We start from the raw sequence: 21,569 nt of genomic DNA, 5'->3' as shown, positions 1-21,569 counted from the left end.
ATTTGCCATTGGGGCTGCTGGCAATAGCCACTTTGTAGCTCAGGAAGCCAAGTGGAAGGTGGGAGGCAAGTGTAACCCGTACTCTAGCTCCCTAGTGGGCCCCCAACTGACCCCCCTCCAGTACAGCCCTTGTGTTGTTGAATGTTAGCCACTCAGTTGTGTCTGACTGAGTGGACACAAAGTCACTCTTTGCCACCCCATGGAGTGTACCCTGCCAGGCTCCTCTGTCCATGGGATTCTCCAGGCAAAAATACCAGAGTGGGTTGCCATTCCATTCTCCGGGGGTTCTTCCTGACCCAGGGACTGAATCCAGGTCTCTCGCATTGGAGGCAGATTCTTTACTGTCTGAGCCCCCAGGGGAGCCCCAGTACAGCCCCAGCTCAGCCCAATTAGCGGCACCCAGCTCTCTGCCCATATCTTGGGCACAAGGAGCCCCGTCTGCACCTTTGCTCCCTATGCAGTCCCTGCTCGTAGCTCTGCTGCCCAGTTCTCTGCCCCTGGGACCTACCAGCTCTTGTATCTCACTGGCTTGTGAGGAAGGGGAGATGGCTGGGTGGATTAATCAGGAAAGGAAGTGGGACATGAAGTGGTGAGGATTTGGGGAAGTCCAGGACCGCACGGTGGGCCATGGGGATGGGAGGAAGGACTGTGTGGGGAGATGGAATCCACAGGGGCCCTGGCCATGCTATGACCCCAGAAAGTGGCCCAGGGACTTGGGGAACCCCTTCCCCAGAATTTACACCTCTCTTCTGGGACCGTCTGAGGTTGGAACCAAGAAGGAACATGCAGCCTGTGTGTGTGTTGTTTTTGAAGAGCCCGATGACACTCAGCCTTGAGCTTGGGGGGATCTCTGACTTTCAGAGCTCTTCTTTGTGGTTTTGCCCTTTGGAGAGAAAGAAGCACATACACTGCAGGAACCAAGTATGAACCAGAGGTACACACGTGGACATGGTGTGTACATGCATGGCCTCCCACATGGGTACACGCCCTCCATGACTGAGCCACCCCTGGTGTGTGGGACCAGGACCCAGAGCAAACAACAGAGCATGGAGGGTATGTGTGAAAACGAATCTGGGGGGGGCCCTGTGACCACACTCTCAGCTGAAACAGGACAAGTGCTCTCAAGGCTCCAGGAAGGTGGCTCTTTATCACTTTTATTTTGGTGAGGGTCTTCTTGCACGGTTATTTACACAAACTGTTGAGAAGGCTGCCAATGAAATGTGAATCCATGGGAAATGGATTTTTCTTCCCTGGGGATGTACACGGTGGATATCTGGGCATGTTGTGCGTTCAAGAAGGAGTGTGTGTGTGTGTGTGTGTGTGTGTGTGTGTGTGTGCACGCATGCACGCATGTGCACACGCATGTGTATGCATGCAAAAGAATCAAAGCTGCTGTATTGGGAGAAAAACTAGAAAAGAAAAGAAAAAACGTGGAACTTCTTGTCACTCATGTGTGTATACATTCATACAGTCATCTGATGGTATCACAATTATTTGCTTGTCTATTTGTACAAACACACACACACACACACACACATACGTCCACATTTTTGGCACAGCCTGTATTCCACATCAGTGATTCTAAATCACTTTTTTTGTCAGTGATCTAACCCCACTTAATCCAGTAACTCTCCACCTTGCCTGCACATTGGAATCACTTGGGGAGCTTTTAAAAGTCCCAAGTGCCCAGACCAATATAGCAGAATTTCTGAAGATGGAACTTTGGCATTAACACTTTATGTCAATATTTAATAACCTCCTTAGGTGATTCTAACCTCTTTTGAGGGCTGAAGACTTCTGTGCATAGAAAGTTCTTCCTCCATTCCTCTGCTCAGAAAACTCCTATTCATCCTTCAAGACCTCTGCCCCTCCTACAGCCCTCCACCCTGACATTCCTTTTGGAGTTCTTTTCTAATTACCCCTCCCCCATCCCCATGAGGGCTCCCCTGGTAAATCAGTTGGTAAAGAATCCAATCCACCTGCAACGCAGGAGACCGCCTGCAGCACAGGAGACCAGGGTTCAATCCCTGGATCAGGAAGTTCCCCGAGAGAAGGAAATGGCAACTCACTCCAGTATTCTTGCCTGGGAAATCCCATGGAGAGAGGAGCCTGGTGAGCTAGAGCCCATGGGGTCACAAGAATTGGACACGTCTGAGTGACTAAACCACAACCCAACCACCCCTGGTGAGCTGTTACTGTCCCATCCAAGGCCCACTGCAGCACAGGGATGGGATAAAGCCATGCCAAGACCTTGGGCCGGAACTGGCTTATGGGGCTGAAAAAGGGTTAAGAGCACAGGCTTTGAAGTGAGGCCACCCTTGTGTGAGACCTGGCTTTGTCGCTGACCTGCCCTGTCTCCTTCTGTACTCAGGTTCCTCATCTGTACAATGGGATAAAAAATTCAGTCCCCACCTTATAAACTCACGGTATGGAGTAAATGAGGCACAGAGAAAGCTCCTCACATGTTCCTGACCTGGCCTCCTGGTCATTAGTCCAGGCCAAGCCCATGGCGAGGGCCCCACCCCACCCCGTCACACACACACACACACACACACACACACACACACACACACACTCATTTCTGAAGGACTCTCAACCTCTCTCCTCCCCCTGACTGACCGGCCAAAGTCCTGGTCACCCACAGAGTCCATCAACACAAGCAAGTGTTTTCTTTACACATTGGGGCTTTTACTTCAATTTGAAGCAGATGGTTGAGCACAGATGTGAACAGCTTTGGCCTTGTGAGCACAAGGAAAGAACAGGCCTTGGCTTTGAACATGCCTTCCTCCCCACATTACTGGCCCATTCCCCTGGTCCCTTCCTCCCCTCTGCCCCCCGGAACGACCGTCACAGACCATTGGCCTCCAGGCAGGACACCATCTTGTGTGTCCCGTCAGGAGGGTGGGCCCCTGGCAAGAAGTGGCTGGCCAGGCCAGCTGGGGGCAGGTCACCTCGAGGCAAGTCCCCGGGGTGGGGTGTGCGGGCGCTGCTCTCTCTACACACTCACTTCTCATGATGCTGAGGGCCCAAGAAGGAGCCTGGGCCCAGGGAACATGGAAAATCAAGGTCAGAGGCCTGGGCAGCCAGTGGGAAGAAGAGAGGGGCTGGGATCTCAGATTCCACTCCCCACAGGCACCTCCAGCCTCCCGCTCACAGCCCCTAGAAGGTTTATCTTTTGTCCAGCCAGCTCAGGGCCCAGTGGAGAAAGACAGTTCCGGGTCAGGTCTGAAGTCACCAAACATCCATCTCTTCCATGAGTTCCTAGTGGAAATGTTGATTCGTCTTTGGCCTGAGATGGGACCCGGGCAATACGAGGAGCAAAGGTCACAGAGCCACAGTGTGGCTTTTCACTGTGGGGTCCTCTCACCCCCAGTTTGTTCAGTGTCCCTGTTGAATCTTTGGCAATGAATTTCTGCAGCCAGACGGACGGTGGGCCTCAGGCCCGGGCAAGGCAAAGGCTTTGCTCTCCCCACCCCACCAGGCAGAGAGCAAAGTGCAAAGTCAGCGCAGAGTGGCTGGGGGTGGGGGTGTGGGGAGCGGGTGAGAGGGAGGCAGGCTAGCTCTTGTCCTGAGAGACGGTGGTCTGAGCATCCGGTGGCATCTTAGAGAGGAAGATGAGGCTGGACTTTGCAAGCTCCCCTTCTCCTCAAGCTTGACTTGGAAAGAGGGCCCACAGCAGCATCCTCGGGTGGGCCCATGGCTGGTCACTCCTGAAAGAAACAGCCAATGGGAGGAAAAGGATAAATCAGGAGGATAGGATTAACATATACGCTACCATATGTAAAACAGATAATTAACAAGGACCTACTGTATAGCACAGGGAACTCTACTCAATACTCCGTAATAACCTATATGGAAAACGAATCTGAAAAAGAATAGGTATAATGTATAAGTAATCACTTTGTCGCACACCTGAAGCTAAAACAAGAGGCAGTCTCCTGTACTGCAGGCAGATTCTTTACCAACTGAGCCACCAGGGAAGCCCCCAAATCAAACATACTCCAATACAAAAAAAAAAAAATAAAGCTAAGAAACAGACAAAAAATAAAATAGCTAAGCTAAAAGGATATATTGTATGGTGCAGGAAATATAGTCAATATTTTGTAACAACTTTAAATGGAATATAATCTATAAAAATTTTGATTCACTATATTATACAACTGAAAATAATATAATATTGTAAATCAACTATCCCTCAACAAACAAAAAGAACCAACCAACGGGGACATCCTGGTGGTCCAGTGACTGAGACTCCTTGCTCCCAGTTCAAGGCGCCCAGGTTCCATCCCTGGTCAGGGAACTGGATCCCACATGCCACAACTAAAGGTCCCACGTGCTGCAACTGAGACCTGGCACAGTCAAATAAATAAATTTTTTAAAAAAGAAAAGAAACAACCAATGGTCAGAAGCATCCCCCCGCCCCCGACACACACACACTGGTCCTAACTCCAGAAGGCCAGCCTGTACCAGATGCCGGCACCCGTAGCACCTGCTCTTACTTACCCTCGTGGCTGCCCCAGGAAGGACCCATATGGCTCAGGCAGGGACTGCATCTTGAAAGGTTCAGTAAGGGATGGAGCCACCATTTGGACCCAGGACTGGCTGCCCCCCAGAGCCCACAGTGTCCCCTTACTCCCCACCCCACCCCCACTGCATTTCAGAGCCACTGCTGACTGAGTTGGGTTTCCCAGGTGGTGCTAGTGGTAAAAAACCCGCCTACCAATGCAGGAGACACAGGAGATGTAGGTTTGATCACTGGGTTGGGAAGATCCCCTGGAGGAGGGCATGGCAACCCACTCCAGTATTCTTGCCTAGAGAATCCCATGGACAGAGGAGCTTGATGGGCTACAGTCCATGGGGTCACAGAGCGCAGGACAAGACTGAATTGAATTAGCACACATGCTGATTTAGTTGGTTTGGGGGATGGGAGGGGGTGTAGCGGGTAGAAGAAGCTCAGGGACCCTGGTCCTGATACCCAGGTGTGACCTACAATCCCCAGGTCACACCTCCAAGGAATGTTAGAGTCAGCCCTGCCCCTGCCCCCAGGAATGGCATCCTCACCTCCTTCTCCCCACATCCTTCAGAAAAGATACTACACCAGCAGCCAAGAGGCCGACTCTAGGTGCAGCCCATCCCCCCGCCGGCTAGGCCTGCATTCTTATCTATAAAATGACAGTGTCTTCATCTAATGGAAATAAAATAGTAATGAAGTCTGACCTTGAAATTCTAATGCAGAAAACAGATGAGCATGGTTCCGGTCTATTTGAATCAGGAGAGGATGCGGGACACAGAGAGAAGGGGACCCAGAGTCTACAGTATTCCTTCCAACGTGGAGCCTGGTGAAGTCTCTGAGAACTCAGGTGCTTTGGGGCAAACTGGAAAACCCTTAGGTTAGACCACCTTTTAGTCCCTTGTAGTCCTGACCTTCAGATACTTCACTCTGGCCACTGAACTTGGTGTTGCTCATGAGAAAACTGACCAAAGGGTAGGATTTGCTATAGGAAGGGATAGGAGATGGGGAGAGGTCATGGGGGTTGCCAGGGCTTTAGCTTTGGAGGGAGATCAGACCTGGTGGGGAGGCTCTTGAGGGGCTCCAAGTCCAACTAAGAACACTCAGGAGAACAACCATCCCTTAACTGGGCACACAAACCTCTAGCAAAGTGGTGCCAAATACCTCTTGCTTCTTGCAACAACCCTGAACAAACAGCTAAGCACTTATTTTTGGAACAGAACAGCTGTCAGGCACCTCCGACATGCCAGGGAACCTTCTCACATCCCCCATCTCAGAGGTAAGTGCCACCTACGAGTTGGCAGCACCAGCATTTGAACCCTGATCGGTGCTGTTTATCCTAACATATGAAGGCAACTCCTGCTGAAAGGGAGGCTAGGGGAGCCGGGCTGGAGCCAAACCACGAGGCTGGAGGGGCTGCTAACCACAGGCCCCGGTGAGCCTCAGGCCTGGGCGGCCAATGGGCAGGCGGCCAAGGTAGAGGCTGGGGCAAGGCTGGAAGTGGGGTCCAGGGAGGGCGAGGGAGCCCAGCCAGGAGGAGGGAGTGTCCTCCGGCTAACAGAGGCTAAGACACGGGTAAAAGGAAAAGTGAGAGGAGGGAGCATCTTGATGTGGTGAGTTCGGGCTCACATTCTCCGAGCCCATGGTGCGTGCTGGCCCCAGCAGGAATCTGCTTTTTGTTACTGAGTCTGAAGAGGAGGATTAAGAAGCGGAAAGGAAACCCGTGGGGATGGCACTGGGTCTGTGGTCCACGGGGTGATTTACAGCCGCGTCATCCCGGCGCTGGCTGCCTGGGCGGGCCGGCCGAGGACTGGCCCCGCGTTCCTCCCTTGCTCAGTCCGCCTGTGGTCAGAGAAGGCGCGCGAGGCTGGGGCAGCTGGAGCCGGCCCCCTGGCTGCTCTGTCAAGGCGCGGCCGCCCAGCCGGGCTCTGCCCCAAGCCATCAGTAGGGCTCTCAGACTCCACGGAAGCCACGGCTACCACCCGCCCAAGGCCTGACCTTCAGTTCTCAACCCCACCCTTTCCCTCGTGTCTATACTGGACCTGCCTTCCACCACCCACCTTGGACCAGGAATCCCACACATAACATCATCCGTCCAAGGAAGCCTTATGTCAACTGGGGTGTGGTGGGAGGAACACCAGGAGGTCTTAGGTGCCAGGACCTTTTCTGCAATTAACCAGCTGTGTGACCTTGGGAAGCTGATGCTTCCTCTCTATGATTTAATTCCTTCACCTGTATGGCAAGTCCATGCACGTGGATTAGCACTCCCCAAAGGGTTGCTCTGCAGAGTATGAGCCAGGTGAGGCATATCCCATGAGATTTGGAAACATCACAGACCTTGGCCCCGCTTTGGAAAGTCATGTATGGGCTTTCTTGGTGGCTCAGCTAATAGTTTTCCTGCAATGCAGGAGACCCAGGTTTGATCCCTGGGTCAGGAAGATCCCCTGGAGAAAGTCACAGTATATATTGACATATTAAAAGCTCTGAAAAATCCTGCAGTCAAGAAATTTGTATGGTTTTATTTACCCAGCATTTTCTTTTGATTCTGTGATTGTGACTGAATTGTGGGGAGTAGAAACTCATTCCGATCTTTCCATTATTCAAGATTACCCAAGGGGCTTCCCTATGGTTCAGTGGTAAAGAATCTGCCCACCAATGCAGGAGACATGAGTTTGATCCTTGGGTTGGGAGGATCCCCTGGAGGAGGAAATGGCAACCCACTCCAGTATTCTTGCCTGGGAAATGCCATGGACAGAGAATTCTGGTGGGCTAAAGTCCATGGCATCCCAAAGAGTCTGACATGACTTAGCAGCTAAAAAACAATGAAAGGGCATTTCAGGTAGGCTACAGGAAAGTCTCAGGAAAGCTTGCACACTTCAAGGGGCAATCTATGGCCCTTCCCTCCAGGTGCCTGCCAACCACATCCCTCGGCCACATCCACATTCTTTACTGCCTATCTCCCCACCGATCCAGTCTCTCAACATCCCCACCCCAAATGCCCAGTGAAGGTCCAGCCTCAGTCAGATTTCTTACCATGGACCCATCAGCTGGGGCTGAATGACAGGAGACAAATCTACCTATGCCATCCCTTCAGAAGAGGCAAGGTGTGTGTGCACACGCACATGTGCAAGGATAATTGCAAATACAGAGGAGAGGGCTGGACTTACTCTCCACTGTGACAACCACACCACAGACTCCTGCTCACGTAACCCCTGGCCACATCCTGCTCCAGGTGAGAAACACAGCTTGCATCCCATCCAGCTCTGTACTTTGTGTGGGTGGTTGTTTCCACTGCAGCCAACGCTCTGGGTATGGCTGGGTAAGGGTTTCATTGTCCTGAGGAGCCCCCTAAATGGTCCCTCAACAAAGAAGACGCCCTTTAAATACAGGTTCTGCCTCTCACTAATGTTGTTGTTATTCAGTTGCTGGGTCATGTCTGACTCTTTGCAACTCTATGGTCTGCCGCACGCCAGGCCTCCCTGTCCTTCACTGTCTCCTGGAGTTTGTTCAAACTCATGTCCACTGAGTCGATGATGCCATCCAACTATCTCATCCTCTGTCGCTCCTTCTCTTGCCCAGCATCAAGGTCTTTTCCAATGAGTTGGCTCTGCACATCAGGTGGCCAAAGTATTGGAGCTTCAGCATCAGTCCTTTCGATGAATATTCAGGGTTTATGTCCTTTAGGATTGACCGGTTTGACCTCCTGGCTGTCCAAGAGGGACTCTCAAGAGTCTTCTCTGGCACTACAGTTCGAAAGCATCAAGAAGTCTCACTATCGTAAACTTTAAAAATGACTAGGCAAGATCCCTCCCAGGTCCCTTTCAGCAGGTCTGATGTGTGGAGTCCGACTGAGGTGATTTGGTCAGTGTGACAAAGTGGCTGCGTTTATTACATTCAGGAATCATCTTTTTTTTTTTTTTTTTTTTTTTTGGTCACACCGCACAGCTTGTGGGATCTTAGTTCCCCAAGCAAGGATGGAACCCGCAACCTCAGCAGTGAAACCGCAGAGTCCTAACCACTGGACCACCAGGGAAGTTCCAGAAATCATCTTTTGATTGTTCACTCATTTGTGGTCGGAACATCAGCTCCACAAGGCCAGGGATGTGGTCTGTTTTGTTGGCTGTTGTAGCCTCAGGGCCTAAAACAGTCTGGACACACAGTAGCATCTCAATAAATATTTGCTATTTGTTGGCCACGTGAATAAATATTTCTAGTCACTGCCAATTTATTTAATGTAGTGATTATGTGCCACAGATAGGTTTCCTATTTCAAATGTGTCACTGGACATTTTGGCTAACTGTGCCTGTAACAGTTGTGAATTCAGGAACCGTATTGCATCTTTCTGCTTTTGTTCACTTCCAGTTTTTAAATTTCTAATTATATCCCCTCTGCTTACTAAGTTTGTCTCTGGCTTTAAGTGGATTGGTGTCCTCTCATGATCACTTTTGTGTGCTACAGAGTAATTTTATTACTGTAGGGGCATTTTAAAAAATTATTATTTCTGCCTGTAAGTGATTTTACCTTTCAAGTTCATTTTCAGTCACTTTACTTACTTAACCAAGTTTCACTGTTTTCAAATTATACATTTTTTCTATAGATAAGCAATTTGGATACAGCCTTTTATGAGCAGAAAAAGGTATCAAATGATACTGAAATCCTGATGTTGTTTTTTTTTTTTTTTTTAATGGTTTGTCCTTAAAGGAGCAGTCAGATTGCAAATGTTATTTTAACACTGAAATATGAAAGACAGGGACTTCCCTGACAGTCCAGTAGTAAATACTCCATGCTTCTAACGCAGGGGGAGTGGGTTCAGTCCTTGGTTGGGGGACTAAGATCCCACAGGCTGCGTGGCACAGCCAAAACATGAAAAAAAAAGAAAAAGAAGAAGAATGAGGCTTCCCTGGTGACTCAGTGGTAAAGAATCCACCTCCCAATGTCCCAATGTAGGAGACATGGGTTCTATCCCTGCTCTGGGAAGATCGCACATGCTGTGGAGAACTAAGTCCGTGAACCACAACTATCAAGCCTGTGCTCTGGAGCTGTGCTCTGCAACAGCAGAAGGCACTGCAGTGAGAAGCCTGAGCAAGGCAACTAGAGAGTAGCCTCCACTCGCCACAACTAGAAAAAGCCCAAACACAGCCACAAAGACCCAGGGTAGGCAAAAACTTTTCAAATTTATTAATTAATTTTTAAAAAATACTAAAAAAAGAAAAAGAAAAAAGACAAGCAGGGAGGGCATCAGAGATATATTTTGCAAGACCCACACTATCAGGCATTATTTTACTTTCATCTTTTGGGGGGGGTGGGGTGGGGAGAGATGAGCTACACGGCTTGTGGGATCTTAGTTCCCTGACCAGGGATTGAACCCAGTCGTTGGTAGTGAAAGTGCCAAGTCCTAACCACTGGACTGCCAGGAAATTCCGTATCTTTCACTTTTATGTAAACCAATATGTAGGCTAAAAGGGGATTTTGTGTTTGGTTCTAAATGTTGAATGCTAGGTTTCATCTTGGCCTTAAAGTCAGTGGGGCTCTGGGGCCCTGGGGCCCTGGGCAGGCTGGTTGATCTCTCAAAGTCTCAGTTTACTCATCTTTAAAATGAGCACAGTAATAGTACCCACCTTTAGGTCAGTTGCAAAGAATCAATGGGACAAGGGAGCCACTTGTGCCCATCAGGGTCTGACCCACAGTTGAAGCACCAGTTCCCATTTCTGCAAAGATCTGGGTCCTTGGGGTGACTCACTGGTGTTTGAAAACATAAAATGGTATCATAGGCTGAAAAGTCTCAAAACAAGTAACCAGAAATAGTCACATGGAACCAACTGCCATCTTGGTCAGAAACTTCCAGAACAGGAAGCAATAAATCTGTGCATGTATGCTCAGACGCTTCAGTCATGTCCAACTCTACAACCCTATGGACTTATATAGCCTGCCAGGCTCCTCTGTCCATGGGATTCTCCAGGCAAGAATTCTGGAATGGGTTGCCATTCTGTTCTCCAGGGTATCTTCCTGACTCAGGGATCAAACCCACATCTCTTATGTCTCCTGCATTGGTAGGCGGGTTCTTTACTTACTAGTACCACCCGGGAATCCCAAGATGGTGTGTGTGCTAAGTTGCTTCAGTAAGCACAATTTTTGAATTACTGAAATCACATTCATAGTGAATAAACAAGTGAAATGTGGTATATTCATACAAAAGAATATTACTCAGCCATAAAAAGGCATGAAGTCCTGACACATGACAGAACTTGGATAAACCTGGAGAACAGTATGCTAGATGAAAGGATCCAGACACAAATGTTCAAATATTACACGATTCCATTCACATGAAATGTCCATAACAGGGAAATCTACAGATTTGTGGTTGCCCAGAACTGGGAAGGAGACATGGACTGCTGAAGCATACAGGGTCTCTTTGGAGTTGATAAAAATGGTCTAAACTAGGGGTTTCCATGGTGGTCCAGTGGTTAAGACTCCACATTGCCAATGCGGGGGGCCCTGGGAGTTCTACTCCTGGTCAGGGAACTAGATCCCACCTGTCACAACTAAAGATGCTGAGGCCGCACTAAAAAGAAAAAAGGTCCCACATGCTGCAAAGCACACGGCAATAAATATCCAGTATGCTGCAACTAAGAGTCAGTGCAACCAAATATTAAAAGAAAAAAGGGGGAAAGAAAGAAAATGCTCTAAATTGGTGGTCGTGATGGCCACATTTTAGAGAAAATCCTAGAATCTATTGGATTGTCAGCTTTAAATGGGTAAACTATAATCTCAATAAAACCATGAAAACTTCCATACATGCATAGGTAGTACAGGTTAATTGTAGAAAACTTAAAAAACACAGACAACTAAACAGAAGAAAACCATTTAAGTCACTTCCCTCTCCCCACCCAGAAAAACCATGATAGCTATAGGTGATTGCTCGTCCACACGCTTTTCTTTTCTTTTCTAGTTTTCAAATTTTTTAAATTTCTATTTAAATTTTATTTATTTATTTTATTTTTGGCTACACTGGATCTTCATTGCTGCATGGGCTACCCTCTGGTTGTGTTGCATGGGCTTCCCTTTATGGTCACTTCTCTTGTTGTGGAGCATGAGTTTTAGGGTTGTGACACCCAGGCTTAGTCACCCTGAGGCATGTGGAATCTTCCCAGACCAGGGATGGAACCTATATCCCCTGCATCGCAAGATGAATTCTTAACCACGGGACAACCAGGGAAGTCTTAAGGTGGCTCAGTGTTAAAGAATCCGCCTGCCGAGCAGGAGACACAAGTTCAATTCATGGATCGGGAAGTCCCCTCGAGCCTGGGAAATCCTATGGACAGAGGCGCCTAGCAGGCTACAGTCCGTGGGGTCACAAAGAGTTGGTCATGACTTAGTGACTAAACCACCACCACCACAGTTGATTTACAATGTTGTATTAATTTCAGGTATACAGCAAAGTGATTCACTTATATATATATATATATAATTCTTTTTCAGATTCTTTTCCATTGTAGATTATTACAAGATATTGAATATAGTTCCTTGTGCTATATGTCCTTACTATTTATCTACTGCATACAGTAGTGTGTATATGTTAATTCCAAACTCCTAATTTATCCCTTCCCATTGTTTTCCCTGTTAGTAGCCATAAGCTTGCTTTCTATGTCTGTGAGTCTGTTTCTGTTTTGTAAATAACCTCGCTTGTATCACTTTTGGATTCCACCTATAAGTGATATCATATGATATTTGTCTTTCCCTGTCTAACTTACTTCACTCAGTATGATACTCTCTAGGTCCATACATCCACACACTTTTCCTGTGCTTAGGCAGGCCTGTATCAGATTTCTTGGGAGTGAAATCAGCTTGCACAAACCGTACCGCAAGCGGGTGTTTGTGTTTTCTCGAACATTCCAGCCCATTCATCTTTGCATTTGGCAGACCTGCTTCCACATCTCCAAGGGGCCTGGCTCTGCTGAGGTTATTCTGGGCACATGCAGAGGTCTGGGCTTCTGGCCTCCACACTTCCCAGGGAACTGGAAGCAGGTATGGCTCAGCCCACCCCCAGCGCCTCCTGCCTCGCCTGGCCCGGGCGCCACGGGTGACAGGCAGGAAATTTATGAGCAGTTGGAGCTGGCTGCTGTTTGCTGAGGGCGGGAACATGGTGTGAATCAAGGATCACACTGTGTCCTGGCTAGGAGGACTCTCAAGGTCTTAGAGCTGCAAAGTGATGGCCAGAGCCCCTTGTGAGCCGGAAGACTCCACCTAGGGACCATGAACTGGGGGGGGGGGGAAATTCATTGACTCAACAAAGATTTATTGAGTTCCTCCTGAGTGTCAGCTCTGTGACAAGCACTGGAGTTCGAGGCCCTGCCCTGGGGCAGCTTACAATCTAACCCCAGGGCAAAGCTGAAACCACCTGTGGTTGAGTGGCTAAGTCGTGTTCGACTCTTGGAGACCCTGTGGACTGTAGCCTGCCAGGCTTCTCTGTCCGTGGGATTTTCCAGGCAAGAATACTGGAGTGGGTTGCCATGTCCTTCTCCAGGGGAATCTTCCCAACCCAGGGATCGAACCCAGGTCTCCTGCATAGCAGGTGGATTCTTTAGCAGCTGAGCTATCACGGAAGCCCACTGAAAACACTGTTGCTGGTAAATGCTGCCTAGTCGTCTTTCCCCTGTCCCACCAGGCTGCTCACCAGAGGAGTGAATTCAATTGTTAGGGGGCCCTGGGCTGTAGGATGTTGTGGCTGCCTGTGATACAAGGAGGCCAGGTCAGGAGCATGGCCTGGTCCAGAAGTCCAAACTCCTTGCTGCTGGAACCTTCCCTGGTGGTCCAGTGGATAAGACACAGTGCTCCCAATGCAGAGACCCTGGGTTCAATCCCTGGTCAGGGAATTGGATCCCATATGCTGCAACTGAGAGTCCACACGTCACAACTAAAGGTCCTGCATGCCACAACGAAGATAAAAGATTCTGGGGCCTCAACTAAGACCCGGCACAGCCAAATAGATACATATTTATATAAATAAATAAGCTCCTTCGAATTGAGGCCAATGGATGTGTTCAGACCTCAGGGTCAGTCAAGCACATACGGAAGAACTTTCCTAGTGGTAAGAACAACAAGGGTTACTGTGCTAAGTACAGGGGATCCTTCCTGGGCTAAGATGCTAGAGGTGGAGCTGGGACGCAGGTACCAGGACCAGCACTGAGACATCCCCATGCAGTCCCCCTGTTCTGGTTACAGCCTAGCTTCCGGTTATTCCTGCCCACAGAAACAGAGACTCCAGGAGGGTGGGGTTCTGCTGGTCGCTGTGTCCCCAGTTCAAACAGTGAGGGCTCCAGATCCACCTCACTGCAGGCTGGGGACATGTGTTTCCCTTTGAAGCCTCCAAGAGCTTCACACCAACTTCTCCTCTCTCCTCTGTGTCTGAGCTTTGGTTGGTGCAACTGCCATCGCCTGCCCGCTCACCCCACACAGTGCCACCATGAGCTCCTGAGAGAGGGGGCTAGGTCGTCCTTGGCTCCCTGTCCCCCCAGACCTGGGGACAGAAGTCAGCGAATCCATTGACAGAGGCCTCATCTGGAGCCCACCACACTCCTTTGCTGTTGTATGGCCCTTGGGAGGTGGCTGCTGTTGTTCCCATTTTGCAGATGGGAAAATGGAGGCCCTAGGTCACATGCTAGGATGCAGCAGAGAAAAGCAGAGCCCTAAGCCCCTACAAGGTTCAGTTTCTTCACCAGCAAAAAGGACTAGAAAGTCCCCAAGCCATCCACCCAGCTGCTACTTCCCTGGTTCTAAGGCAATCTCAGCCTACATCTATGGGGCCTAAGTGAAGGTGGCTGACCGTGGGAGGCCTGGCACTCTCAGAGTCAGGCCAGTGCTAGGAGGGAGCCCATGGGCCTGGAGGGGACCGGCAGGGAGACCCCAGGCCCCACTGCGCCGGCGCCTTCTCGGGCTGCAGGCCACTCTCTCTGGCGGCCAGGCTCTGCTTCTGTCCCCATACTCGGCCTGTGTGTCTCTGTGCCAGCTATCTTGACCGCCCCTCTGTCTCTCTCTCCAAGTCCCTCAGCCTGTCTGTCTTTCTTGGCCCCCATCCCACCCCACTCCACAGTATAGGGCAAGGGTCAAGCTGGCCTGGGTGAGGCCTGAGCCCCAGCTGCTGCAGTCTCCCATCTGCTTCCCATCCTGGGAGTGTCCAGCCAACTCCACTTGGCTGCACGCTGCTCTTCCAGACCCCAGAAGCACAAGGAGCCCCTGACCTTGCCCCACAGACAGGCTGGAGGAGAGCAGACAGCTGGGCAGACAGGTGGCCCAGCCAGGTGAGGAAGGTCCTGCTCCCTGGAAGCTTCCCATGGGCCCTGACTTATGACTCTCACACGATCTGCCACCAATACTATACACACACACACACATCCCAGACCACAGTGTCAGGGATCCCCAGGGCTTAAGATTGCTCCCCACCACCCTTCTGCACATCTCAAATCTCCCCTCCCCAATCCTTATAGCAAATTGACAGCAGGAGTGATGGGGCACCAGTCAGACAAGCCAATCCATGCCAAAGTGCCAGCCTGCAAACCTTTGCAAAGCCCACAGCCTGCAAGCCTTTGCAAAGCCCACAGCATGTCTTTAGGAGACCCTCAGTAAGAGTCTAGCTGTTGATACTTCAGGATGCATGGAGGCAATAATGGGGTGGCTGGGAGAAGCCATGAGGCCCTGGACAACCCAAATAACCAAATGATTTATGCAAAAACAGTGTCCAAACCCCTCCTTTGGCCCTTCCCATTTTCCCTAAGCCCCTTATATCTAGACTCTGAAGTTACCATGGGATCCAGGGCATCTCTGATCAGGGCTCTTTACTCACCACCACCTTGACTATCAATGACACCACAGAGGTTCCAGGAAGAGAAATGACTCTTTCACCCACACATGTACACACACACACATACACTTAAATGCACACAGAGACACTCCCAAACACACACACAGCCCCACTGAGAGGCAAGGCAGCACAGTGATTAAATGTTCCGGCTATGGCATCAGATGGACTCTGTGTGAGCCTTACTTCCCCATTCTACCAGCTGTGTGAATCTGAGCCATTACTTAACCTCTCTGTGCCTCTGTTTCTCCACCTGTAAAAGGGTAATAATAGTAGTCTACAGCCTGAGGTTGAAGAGAGGATTAAAGAACACAATGGCTGGACATCCTTGGTGAACCATCGGTTAAGAATCTGCCTCCCAATGCAGGGGACACATGTTCAATCCCTGGTCCAGGAAGATCCCACACGCCTTGGAGCAACTAAGCCCATGCGGCACAATTACTGAAGCCCGTGTGCCTAGAGCCTGTGCTCTGAAACAAGAGAAGCCACTGCAGGGAGAAGCCCGTGGACCACGGCAAAGAGTAGCCCCATTGGCTGCAGCTAGAGAAAGCCGGTGTGCAGCCGTGAAGACTCACCCAGCACAGCCAAAAATTAATTACTTTAAAAGAAGAACACGATGGCTGAGAAGCCAAGCCCCTAGCGCTAGGCAGCCACGCGATAGTGTGCATGTGTGTGTATGCCCGTGTCTCCCCCAGCTGCATGTCAGTTGACCACGACAGGAACTGTCTCCCCATCAGGTGACCAGGGCTCCACTGGGAACTGGGCACCAAGGAGATGCCCATGGGATACGTGGAAGACTGCTGGAAACAGCTCACTTGCTTGGACTTCCACGCTTCCATTCATTTGGGGAACACTTACTGAGTGTTCAGACCATGCCAGGCTCCATTCAGAGCCCATGAGTGTCCCGCAGGGAGCAAAACAGACAAGGACCACCCCCCATCCGCCCAAGAGAAGCAGCCCCCGAGTTGAAGTGAGTTTCCCTAGAGAAAGGAAGCCGCGTGTTTTCTGTGCCCAAACGGCTTGGACAGGTCCCAGTTCTTGATAATTGATGCGCTTCCCTGCATTCTCCGTCAGATGCTACTAGATGTACTTTGGCTTCCTCCTAACAACTCAAGGTCAAGCCCGGGGAACATCAGCCTACAGAAGACCCTCCAGGTCCCGGAGGCTTCTGAGCCCTTTACCCTGACACTGAATGGCTCCATGCCTCCTGGCTCTTCTGAGCCTCTGGCGTTGCTCTTTTTGTTCTTCTGTTTCTTCCCACGCCATCAGGCCGCTGGCCGTGGTTCTGGGGGCTCTCACTGCACCTGCTCCAGGAGCTGGCCTCCCAGCCGTTTCTGCTCAGCTGCTCTGACCTGGGACACCAGGGAGTCATGCTCGTAAGAGCTGTCCGCAGACTCAGCACAGTGGGCTCAGAAGCAGGGCTTCCCGGTGAGCTTTCCAGTCTGGCCTGTGTCGTTTACCCCGAGTTCCAAAGGGTGGGGCCTTTGTCGGTTTTGTTCCCCAAAGTGACCCAGTACCTAGGACAATTCTTAGCGCATAGTAGGAATTTATTTATTCTTGAAGGACAAGGTGGGATGATTTGAAAGAATAGCACTGAAACATGTAAGTACCATATGCAAAATAGATGACCAGTGTGAGTTCGATGTATGAAGCAGGGCACCCAAAGCCAGTGCTCTGGGACAACCTAGAGGGATGGGGTGGGGAGGGAGGTGGGAGGGGTCAGGATGGGGGGACACATGCATATCTATAGTCAATTCAAGTTGATGTATGGCAAAACCCATCACAATACTGTAAAGTAATTATCATCCAATTAAAATAAACTTTTAAAAACTATTTATTTTTAAATAAATGTAAAGGGTCCTTCAAGCTTGCTTCATCTTTTTGTCCCCATGTAGCTAGAGATACAGTAAATGACGAACCACAAATAGATACATGTATGTGTATAGCTGAGTCCCTTCTCTGCTCACTGGCACCTATCACAACGTTGTTAATGGGCTACACCCCAATACAAAATAAAAAGGTTAAAGTCTGAAGAAAAATAAAAGAACTACTGCATGTAGTGGGTTGGCCAAAAAGTTTGTTCAGGTTTTTCTCTACGATGTTACAGAAAAACTGTTGAACTTTTTGGCCAACCCAATGTATGCAGAGGAGGAGGGTTTTGTCCTCGGGTGCACAGGGCTAAACCTTTGCAAATAACCACACTGGCTGCCACCCACACCCTCTGTGTGTGTGTGGTGGTGATGTTGGTGGGGACGGGTGTCAGGAATGCCTCACCGTCCTGAGGGCGAAGGCAGAGTAGTTCCCAGCAACACCTTGTCACTGTTCTCCGGGCTGTGGGTGGGGTCACTGGGCTGCCCCTGTGTGCCCAGCTGCCTGGCTCTATCCTGCCTGCTACCATGGAACCAACTCTAAGGGCTCCTGACCCCTTGAGAAAAGGGGGAGATTTGAAACCTATAAGTTCCAGGCACCTCCCCAGTGCCAGGAACTCAGCCCACCACATATGAGGCCCTCCATCTGATCCTGGCAGATAGCGACTACTTATGCCCAGCAAACCTGTGCATGTATACACACACACACACACACACACACACACACGGCAGAGGGACAGACCTGATGTCCACTGCCTAGCAACCCAGTGTAAGTCACTGGGTGGGGAGGGGACATGTGGGCTCCCTCTGCCTACCTTTGTAATGGACAGCAGTGACGTCTAGGAACACCAGTGACTAACGAGCGCATCCAGCTGACGAGGCTCTCTCATGGCCATCATTACCTTGAACCCTCCTTACCCGTGGACATCTCTAGCCATGTCTCACAAAGAAAGCGAAGCTTGGAGAAGGCCCGAGGCAAGAGAGCTCACAAGTGGCTGGGCTGAGACTCAGACCCCAGTCCCCCAGCTTGGGGCCCTGCACTGTCAGACCTCTCACCTTGGGAGAACAGGGGCCAGTGATGGTCTAGACTCAGAAGTGCCTGTTTCACAGAAGTGGATGAGCCTTCCTAAGTCTTGCCCGGCCACCCAGCTGGATGGGCCCTTGGCAACTTCACCCCCCTAAGTCCCAGCCTCCTCATCTAGCTCAGTAAGAAATGTGGATTTCAGGAGGCCACTGCAGGACTAAAGACGATAAGGAGTGTGAGAGGCTCTGCAAGCTGAAAAGCACTGTGCAGACTGATGAGGCCACCAGTGGCCCGGCCCGGTCACCTCGGTTCTCTGAACCTCAGTGCTGTTCAGTGAAAATGGGGTCGCGTCCATGCTAGGTCGCTTCAGTCATGTCCAGCTCTTTGCGACCCCATGGAGTGTAGCCAGCCAGGCTCCTCTGTCCACAGTATTCTCCAGACAAGAATACTGGAATGGGTTGAGATTTCCTTCTCCAGGGGATCTTCCCAGCCCAGGGATTGAACCTGCATCTCCTGCATTGGCAGGCGGGTTCTTTACCACTAGCACCACCTGGCCTACTGGCCCTCAATTTTGGGGGCTGCAGTGAGTAATGGCAAACTCACAGAGATGAGGTTCTGGTACTGTGGTTAAGGTTATGACACTGTTTAGCCTCACTGGGAAGAAAATCACTCTGTCACAACTCAGGATCAAATTCTGAGAGATTAGCCACGTAGCTGTTGACCTGGCTGTCCTTCCAGCTGAGAGGACTTGATGTCTTCCTCTGCTTCAGGGAGAGCACCCCATCTTTCAGCCTGGGTAAGGGATGTCTGGGAAGGATTGACTGAACTGGTGAGGAGACAAAAGCTCTTACTGGGAAGGCCCTGCTCTGCTTTGCATGTAGTGTGTGGACGAAGTACTCAGTGCTGTGGCAGCCACTGTGTAGCCATGAGGTAAAGACCAAAAATGAAGCCTGAAGTCTTAGCATCACTGAAGACTTGGAGCCAGGGAATAGTTACCTCCCTTCACCTTTCCTAACTGTGAGAAACAGGAGCCCTGTGAGTTTAAACTGCTGCTGGAGGAGTTTCTGTGATCTAAAATGCAAAGCTTTTCTCACTGATTCAAGCCAACAAGAACCAGAATTCCCCAAACAGGAGCCTGGGAGGAGCCCAGGGGCACTTCCGTGTCTGTGTCTTGAAACTCCTAGTTCATCCTTCCTAGAGTCTCAGCCTTCAGCCGAGGAACATTCAGCCCCAGATGTGTGGATTTTCATGGAGGGAATGTTGTGCATTATTTCGTGGCTTCCTATGGGGCTTCCCTGGTGGCTCAGATGGTAAAGAACCTGCCTTCAATATGGGAGACCTGGGTTGGGAAGATCCCCTGGAGAAGGGAATGGCAACCCACTCCATATTCTTGCATGGAGAATTCCATGGACAGAGGAGCTTAGCGGGCTTCAGTCCAGGGGGTTGCAAAGCATCAGACATGACTTAGCGACTAACACACACACACATATGTGCCAGGAGCTGGAACACAGAGATGAAAGGGCTCACAGTCCAGCTAGAAGGTACATTAAGCATACACTGTGTAATGTAATGTAGAACAGAGTTGTTTTTTTTTTAATTGGGGTATAATTGCTTTATAATGTTTTGTTAGTTTCTGCTGTACAGTGAAGTGAACCAGCTATATGTATACATATATCCCCTCCCTCTTGAACTTCCCTTCCACACCACCCCTATCCCACCCCTCTAGGTCATCACAGAGTACCAAGCTGAGCTCCCTGTTATATAGCGGCTTCCCACTAGCTATCTACTTTACACATGGTAGTGTATATATGTCAATCCATAGTACAGAGCTTTAATATCACATAATTTATCAGGTAACAAATTATGTAAAAATATAATGATGACAAAAAACGAGCTCTAAAATATTACATAATAGAGGACCACGTACTATAATATGTTCTATCATAACTTCATAGTGTATCACAGGATGCTTGCCTGAATTAGACTCCACTCACCCCGTGTAAGGGCATGGAGGTGGCCGTGCTTTGGGGCCCCGAGGAGGCTGTGGCGGGGGTCAGAGAGGGCTTCCAGGAGGAGCTGAGCCTTCCAGCATGAGCAGGAGGTGGCCAGACAGACAGTGGAGAAGGGCATTCCAGGCAGAAGGGACAGTATGAGCACAGAGGCCAAAAATAGCCCCTCTGGGTGAGGAGTTCCGTGTGGCTAGAGCGTAAATTGGGATACCCAGAGTGACCGGCTGGAGCCAGGTCACTTGGGGAGAGGGGCAGGCGCCTGTGGGAAGCCCCTGAGGGGTCCCAAGCAGGACAGGGAGGCTAGCACACCTGGCTCTCCGCAGAGCTGCAAGGAGGGGTTCAGGTGGGGATGAACCGAGCCGGGGAGGAGCCGGGCAGTGGGGCTCCAGGTGGCCGTGAAGCCTGGGCAGAGAATGAACACCTTGAAGGTGAGAGAGGCTCCCTACTTCACCCTCTAGAAACACTTACACCAGGAGGTCAAGGAAGGCAGCGATCTATACTTCCCCCTACTGCCTCTGGTCTGTGGGGGCAGGTGGAAAAAGGATGACCAGCTTGAGGACAGGTGGGGAACTAGGGCCTGCTGGTGCCCCCTGTGCCCGGCTGTCCATTGTACCAGGGGCAGGGGCTCAAGGCTGGGCAGTGGGCAGGACGGGCCTGGTCACCCCAGAGGGAAGGCAGCCTTGCCCCCCTGCCCCCGCCTCTCCCTGATCCTCTCGAAGCCCCTGGGCTAGAAATCAAGCTCTGGTCACTGGACGACTCCACATCATCACCAGAGGCCTGGGGCCAATGGCCATCAGTCCTTCCCTAGGCACTCCTGGACTTCAGCCCCACAAAGACCAGGAGACACAGGAGAAAAGGCAGAGCTCACAAAAGAATTTCACATCCTTTGTGCCACTGATCCCTGGAAAGACAGGGAGGCAGGCTGGCATCTCCCAGGTAAGACAACGGAGCTAAGCCGCCAGTTGCACAGCCCCCAGGGCAAAGCTGAGACCAGCTTCAGCGTCCAGACCACACAACTGCCCGCCCAGGCCTTAGCAGAGATGGGGGAAATCAGTCCATGCCCAGCCCTTCAGATCAGGAGACCAACTGCCCTGAAATTGTGATACATCTCAATATTTTGTCCCGTGGAGCTGCCATTTCTCCAACTGAAAATGGGCAGAGAGGAGAAATGCGTGAAATAGCAGACCTGAGTAAAGCGCAGATGAGAGAAAACTCAAAGTGTAGTCGCTCAGTTGGGTCCAACTCTTTGCGGCCCCATAGACTGTAGCCTGCCAGGGATTCTGTCCATGGGATTCTCCACCAA

The 21,569-nt window shown here is 50.5% G+C and overlaps 1 protein-coding gene across 2 annotated transcripts in view; it reads right to left on the bottom strand.

Moving 5' to 3' along the window:
- Positions 1–1,138: 1,138 nt before the first annotated feature.
- Positions 1,139–21,569, bottom strand: part of ATOH8 (atonal bHLH transcription factor 8) — a 42,790-nt gene continuing 22,359 nt past the window's right edge. Inside the window, exon 3 of one of the 2 annotated variants that reach the window (XM_065929124.1) lies at positions 1,139–3,710. In XM_065929124.1, the coding sequence (XP_065785196.1) occupies positions 3,705–3,710 (6 nt within the window). In that variant the 3' untranslated portion in view covers positions 1,139–3,704. Of the gene's footprint in view, positions 3,711–3,807; positions 3,866–21,569 lie in introns of those variants that run through there. The other variant, XM_065929123.1, reaches the window with a different exon arrangement.

Source organism: Muntiacus reevesi, chromosome 3 (genome assembly GCF_963930625.1).
Source record: "Muntiacus reevesi chromosome 3, mMunRee1.1, whole genome shotgun sequence".
NCBI classification, from domain to species: Eukaryota; Metazoa; Chordata; class Mammalia; order Artiodactyla; family Cervidae; genus Muntiacus; species Muntiacus reevesi.
This window is presented reverse-complemented; position numbering and strand designations above follow the sequence as displayed.